Source organism: Elephantulus edwardii, unplaced genomic scaffold (genome assembly GCF_000299155.1).
Source record: "Elephantulus edwardii isolate Elephantulus edwardi_28Jun2011 unplaced genomic scaffold, EleEdw1.0 scaffold00243, whole genome shotgun sequence".
Lineage (NCBI taxonomy): Eukaryota > Metazoa > Chordata > Mammalia > Macroscelidea > Macroscelididae > Elephantulus > Elephantulus edwardii.
In genome coordinates this window covers 1,958,959-1,965,717 of record NW_006399993.1, presented here as the reverse complement: position 1 = coordinate 1,965,717, position 6,759 = coordinate 1,958,959, and the positions used below count along the sequence as shown (strand labels likewise).

Sequence of the window (6,759 nt, the reverse complement as noted above, 5' to 3'; positions counted from 1 at the left end):
AGGCTGAGAATCAGGCTGAAAGTCGAGCAGCTGTGGAGGAGACAGTGGAGGCTGGAGCTACAGTTGAAAGCACTGCATGATAAAGGCTGTTCAGAGATGTCTTCCTGAGGGAAAGCTTTTTGTATATAATGTATTTTTTCACTTTTGAGGGATTCTTTTTGTATAACTTCAATAAAGATTGTAAGCAAAGGTTGAGGCTTCGATGGTTTTTTCTTAAAAATACTGAATGTGTGCCTTGAAGCACTCCAGGTGTTATATAGTGGCCAGAGGTACTGTGTTGATATTTTTTCACCCTTTATGTATGATCTCTTCTAGAAATTTTCATTCCAAAATCCTGCCTGTGTAATGCTCAAATAATGGCTTTAGGTCATCTTTGAATGGTGCTATATTTTTTCCATTTTCAAACACCTGACTGAGCCCAGCTGACTTGTCAGTTTGCATTGGTGCTTTTCATAGATGGGGTCTATGAAGATAAGACCTGAAAATCTTGCTCTTTGGTGCTGAATGTGAATGACAGATTTGACTGGCTAGCAGCAGACTCCTTGTAGGCTTGGGTGGTACCTGTCGTCTGTACCTAGTCTCAATTGGGTCTTAAATCCTGCCTTGGAAAAAGAACATTGAAGAAAATATCAAGAAAATGGTCTCCCAGAGAAAAAATTGGTCTGTTTTTAAAGAACTCCGCTTAGTATTTTGAAAGAGATTGTGATGGATACTTTGAATGTAGTTGGAAGACTCTGTGGGGAGGCTGGCTGGTTTATTATTTTCTGTATAGGAACCCTGAAAATACCAACATTATGAATTGTTACCTTTTAACAATTTTGGCTTCTTAAATATGATTAAAAAAATCTCCTGATCTAAACATGTTGTTAAAGATTTTGACTTTGTGATATCAGGTTTTAATATAATTCTCACATCATACACAGCTATTTCCCTGCCCTGGAGACAAAATAGGGTAAAATATGTTTTAACATCTTACATTGAAAGGAGGGTTAATCACATTTTCTTTTAGCCTAGCTAACAACTCCTGGCTATAGAATCTGACTTGGTGAACATACTTTTATTTTAAAAAAAATTTTTTTAGCGAGCTCTGGTGGCCTAGTGGAAAGAAGCTACACTGCAATCTGAGAGGTGAGCGGTTCAAATCCACCAGATGCTTTGCTGGAAAAGGAGGAACAATCTCCTCCTGTACCAGTCAAATCTGATTTGACGGTACACACACACACAATAAAATAATTTTTTTAAGAGAAAAAGATGTGTGTTTTTGTTTTAAAATAATAAGCTCTGGTGGCCTAATGGAAAGAAGCTGCACTACAATGCCAGTGGTACACAGTTTGAATCCACCAGATGCTCTGCTGGAGAAGGAGGGCCAGTCTCCTGTACCAGTCAGATCTGGTTTGACGGTACACACAAAAAATTAATAAAAAACTAAAACACCTTCCTCAAATATTCTATGCACATTCTTTTTTTCTTTTTTATTATTTTTGTGTGCGTGTACTGTCACATCAGATCTGACTGGTACAGGAGGAGATTGCCCCTCCTTCCCCGGCAGAGCATCTGGTGGATTCGAACTGTGCACCCCTGAGATTGTAGTTGCAGCTTCTTGCCACTAGGCCACCAGAGCTCCCCTATATGCACATTCTTAAGCACCATCAGGTCAGAATGACTCATGATCCCTTCAGTGGGTTTTCAGAAGCTGTAAATGAAATTACATGCAAGGAAATGGCCCATCTTTCACCCTTAGAGCAAGAGATTTAAAAAAAAAACCAAACAAATACATTTTATTGTGATTCCAGTGAAAGTTTCTGAATAGATTGGTATTCCATAAACCATTCACACTTAGTTTATGACACTGATTGCAGTCTCCATACTGTAAATCATACCTTCCCCCCCCCTTCTCAGAGCAGCTGGTCAATTCAAACTACCTTTGAGTTGGCAAGGTAATTCTTAGAGCTAAGCAACCAACACTCCTTTAGTGCTAGACAATATTGTAAATATTGAGGCAGTCAAGTATTTTTTGAAAGTAGAGTGATTTCAACTCAAATTCTGTGTTCATAAATGTTCACCTCCTGACCCTGTCAGTAAGTAGTAAGGTCTGGGAGCAGGTCCTGTGGATGTTAAAATAACCTACTACACTCAGCATCTGGGGCCCAAACTCTCATCTTGGACTCCATTGAGGGGCTCCTCTGCAGGAGGTGGAGGATCTGCAAAGCCAGCTGAGAGGGGTACGCTGCTGGCTTCCAGGGAAGTTGAGTTGGAGAGCTGTGGAATGGGTAGGTGAACAGTCCTTATTGTGAGCATCCTTAAAACCTGTTTATACCTTAACTTCCTTACCTGTCATGCAATGTTGAGTATTACAAAGCTGATTTTTATTGGTAAACCCACGTGAAAAAAAGATAATTGTCCCATAGGGTTTTCTAGGAGCATATTACCAATTTTTTTTCTCCTGAGTAATGCGTTTTTTAAGTGTCATTAAATACAACCCTATGAACCATAGATCTGAGCCCTCTATCCTGTGCCATCATAATTTCTGACACTGAAGCAGTCACTGTGTCCACCTACTTGAGGGTCTTTAACCATCCCTCCACTTTGCCAATGATGATATCCCTCAGAGGAATATCCTCTCCTACCCTGCAACATGCCCAAAGTATGTGAGATGAAGCTTTATCATTGCCTCCAAGGGGTACTCTGGCTGCACCTTTTTTTATTTTTGTGTGAGTGTACCGTCAAATCAGATCTGACTGGTACAGGAGATTGTCCCTCCTTACCAGTAGGCCACCAGAGCTCTCCTTGGCTGCACCTTCTAATGCATGGTAGTGCAGTGGGCACCTCTTCAGTTATCACCCTGTTTGCATGTCAGTGTGCTAAGCAAACAGTTGGCAGGCTAAATCTACCATCCACACGGAAGGAGTAAAATGAGGCAGTCTCCTTTCTCAGGAACAATGGAAAATAGGAACCAGAAGTGATAGCAGTGGGTTAATAAGGATGAGAAAAGCCTGGAGGTGTAGTGCTTGGGTGCTCTGCTGTCAATGGTTGGCAGTTTGTATTTGCAGTCTGCTTCTATAAAGATACACAACTTTGGAAACTATGGGGCAGCAGTTGTCTTTGTCCTTGCATAGGAGTCACTATGCAGCGAATCAATGAAAATGGGATTGGTTTTGAAATAAGCATTACATGCACACTTTGGTTAATGAAAGCAGACAAGCTATTAGAAACTACCCCTTCGGTGCCCCTTCAGTTGCACTCACCAGAAGTGGGTGCTGGTACTCATGAGCACTTGCTGGGTTGACCTCTGCCAGTGTCTGGGCACCTGCATCTCTTGCATTTACCAGCCGCAAGAAGAGTTCTGCCTCACCTGCCTGGGAAAAAGTGATGGGGTACTTACTGCACACACAGGAAAGTACCTTGGAGGATTGAACCTAGGTGTTTGGGTGCCCCCCACCCCCAGTCACCTGAGTCACTCCATTCAGTCCAGGGCTGGAGTCCAAAGCAAAGGGCCTCAGTGGGAGGCGCCAGCGTCCACTCAGTACCCGCTGATTTTGGTCAAACAATAGCAGTGAGGCCTGGGCCTTTGGCTGTGGTGTCCTAGCCCATGCTAGGCCCTGTCTCTGCCATGCCTGTAGCTCACAGACTAAGGATACTGCTGGTGAGGGAGGCAATCTGCAGAACAACCAAAAAGATCCGAGCACAGTTACATAACCCTTTCTAGGATTAAATCTTTGGAGCTGTCATGTATATAGAGGAGAAAAGGAAAACCAAAATGGATAGTCCATTATGGTAACCCCAAATTTACATCTACTGACCTGGGCACAGACTGCCGACTGGCAAGAATGGCACAGTTGCCCAGGGGGCCAGGGGCTGGAGGTGGAGGCAAACAAATGGCTGGGGGCAATGCTGTGGTTCCGCCTGTGTCCAGTCCATCCCGGGCCAAGCCAGTCTTCAGCTGTACCCAAATCCAAGAGGCCTCAAGGCCCCGCAGGAAGTCATAGAAGACGACCAGCCCAGCTCTGGAGAATGCTGGTTTAAGAACTCAGGCTTGCACTCCTCCCTTGACCACCCCAGTGCTAACTGAGTTTAGCTAGTCTCAACCAGCAGAGGAAAACAAAAGGCTGTCAGAGGAAGGGGTAGGTCTCACCCAGGGTCGTAGGGTGCAGGGCCCAGCACATCAGATGGAGGTAAGAGGTGTTGATCCAGCTCCAGGTTCCCAAGTATGGTTCCAGAAGCCAGCTGGCACCAGAGAACAAAGGGAAAGCCTCCTAACTGCCCATGTTACTTAAAGGGGAAAAGCCAGAGCTGCCCCCATTCCAATCCTTGGGTCCTCACAGCCTTTCCGGTTCCACCCCAAAACGTGGCATCTGTGAACGGTGGAAGCGGCGGCAGTGGGGGAGCCACCGGCGGCGGCAGTATTGGGGTATCTCCTTTACCTCTCAGGCGTGGTCTGGTATTGGCCAGGAGTGGTAGATCTCCGGGCCCTGGGTGCAGAGGAACAGTTAATGGTGCTTCTGAGGATATACTGGACTGAAATACCACTACCCTGAAAGCCAAGCCTGGAAATGTATTTGCATAGTTGGGGGTGATTGGTGACCCTCCAGTGGGTTTTTGGCGCGGTAGAAGATTGCCCATCTTGCTCCTTCGGGGCAGCTGATGGAGTTACATCTCGTGTGGGGCCTTGGACTGACACTCCTCACCACTAAGTCACCATAATTTTAGGGATACGAAAAGCATAGAAAGGCCAATGTCTAATGAGTGGGCATGATCGGGGAGACACGGGGCACAAACGTGGGTCTCACTTCGTGTACATGGTCTCTGCTCTTTAAGTCCAGCCGGCTAGAGAAGGATAGGCGGGATGAGAGTAGGGCTCAAAGGGCACTGACCCCAAAGTGTCCGGTCTCTGCCCCTCTGCATCTGCAAGGACAGGATCTCTGCCTCCAGACGCCGGTTTTCTGCCTCAATCATCAGAAGCTCCCCCGAAGTAGCTCTTGTCTTTTTTCCTAGGAGGAACAAGTTTGACCTGTCACATTTAATGTTGTCTCTAACTAGTTCTCCAGTTCTTAACTATCTCTGGACAAAGATAGACTTAGCTCATTCTAGCCACTGACACAAAGACCACGTAGGTTTTCTAGCTGAGGACGTTCGCCTGGGTGGTTCCTTCCCTAAGACGGCCCCCTTTGTCTCTTCCCAAAATTTAAGATCTTCTGATTGGCCTGAACTGTCTACCGGAACGTGCCCGCGATCGCCGGCACAACTGCAGTGCTGATGCCTCCACTTGTAGCTGCCACATCTGGCCCAGAACGCCGGGGTCCCGACCCCCGCCTCGAACATAGGCCTCGCGCAGGGCTCTGCGGAAGGGGAACAGAAGGCAGCCTTTCACATGCTGAGCAGCGCTTCGCCCCAAACCCCTCCACAGGGCCCGGATCTCACCCTACTTCGGCAGCCAGAGTCCCCAAGTTGGCCTGTAGCACCGGGTTACCAACTTCAGCCTCCCGCGCGGCTTTCAGCCCGGCCCTGGATACGCAGTGACCGGCGGGAAGAAGTCATCACGGAGGCGGCCCCGCCCCTGCCGGCTCCCGCTCTCCGCGTCTGCCTGCCCGCGCGGGTCTCGCTTCTCCGGGGTCTCTGCCCGCGCTCCCGCCAGAGTCGAGTCCCAACCATTGTAGCGCTGGCGCCGAGGACAGCGCCCTCAGGGGCTGCACTGCTGCGCTGCGCGCCTCTCACCCGGCCTCATGTTGTAGCTGTTGAACGCGCCCCTCTAACGCCTCGAGTGCTCCCCGCGTGTGGCCGGCCTCGCTCCGGAGTTCTCGAAGCTCCCTCTCCACACCGAGTAGGAGGGGTTTCCCGCCGCGGGGCCCGGACACACCCTGAAGGCGCCGGGTCAGTTCTGAAGGAGTAAGGAAGGACAGAGCTGAACAGCCTTAAGTCAATGGGGTGAGGACACAGGTCGGGTTCCTGGCCCCCCACTTCTTCCTCACCCTCGCCGCGTCTCTCCAGAGCCCTGCCCTGGGCGCTGGTCTCGGCTACACGTTTTGCGTGAATTCCGTTCAGTGCCCGCAGTCGTTCTTCGGGGGTCTCACCCTCTGATTCCCTAGGGAACTCTGTTACCCGGGGGTGCGTTGCCCGTAGGGACAGCCGCAGAAGCTGCACCTGGAGAAAACAGGAACGTAGTCTCTGCCCCATCTTTTGCTTTAGGAAAGTCACTGAGATTTCCAAGTCGGTGGAAAGCTAGATGTACCTCCTCTGTTAACTTTTTTAGAGCCAACTTGTTGGCCTCCTCATCCGGAGTGCCCTGAGTTTCCTGTGGCAAAACCTGGGAACAGGGTGTAGGATGAAAATCCTGAGTGTTAGGGTGGTGAACACCTGCTCACTGCCATGCAAGAAGGCCCTTACCGCGGGGCAGCCTGGCTCAGTGGCTGTTGAAAGCTGCGCTCCCAGTGTCACCTCCTGGCTGGCGCGGCCAATGCAGAAACGCTGGGTGTGGGTAGTCAGCAGGGCCCAGGAGCTGAAAACCATGTCACAAGCCCTGCAGGACAGGAGCCCTGCTTCCCCAGAGGAGGAGGCCATAAGATAGGGTTCTTTCCCTGCTAGCAGTAAAAAACTGTGATAGGACAAATGCAGAATTTGATCAGAGAGACAGAAGCAAGGAGGAGAGGCCAAGTCTAGAAATTCTTCAAGATCTTTGAGTTTATGTTTGGGGAGGAGCCTTAGTTCCCTGGACAGCAACTATACAAGCCTGGGCAGGTTTTAAATGGGCAGAGAAGGCCTAGT

The 6,759-nt window shown here is 48.9% G+C and overlaps 1 protein-coding gene across 1 annotated transcript; it reads right to left on the bottom strand.

Moving 5' to 3' along the window:
- Positions 1–2,133: 2,133 nt before the first annotated feature.
- Positions 2,134–6,555, bottom strand: CCDC17 (coiled-coil domain containing 17). Its single transcript, XM_006899020.1, has 13 exons — positions 6,382–6,555; positions 6,227–6,301; positions 5,967–6,138; positions 5,713–5,875; positions 5,419–5,502; positions 5,208–5,336; positions 4,872–4,975; positions 4,351–4,496; positions 4,133–4,224; positions 3,801–4,004; positions 3,450–3,657; positions 3,246–3,356; positions 2,134–2,259 (listed from the first exon to the last, which is right to left on the bottom strand). Exons 1-13 carry the CDS (start codon positions 6,553–6,555, stop codon positions 2,134–2,136), a joined length of 1,788 nt encoding a protein of 595 aa, XP_006899082.1.
- Positions 6,556–6,759: the final 204 nt, after the last annotated feature.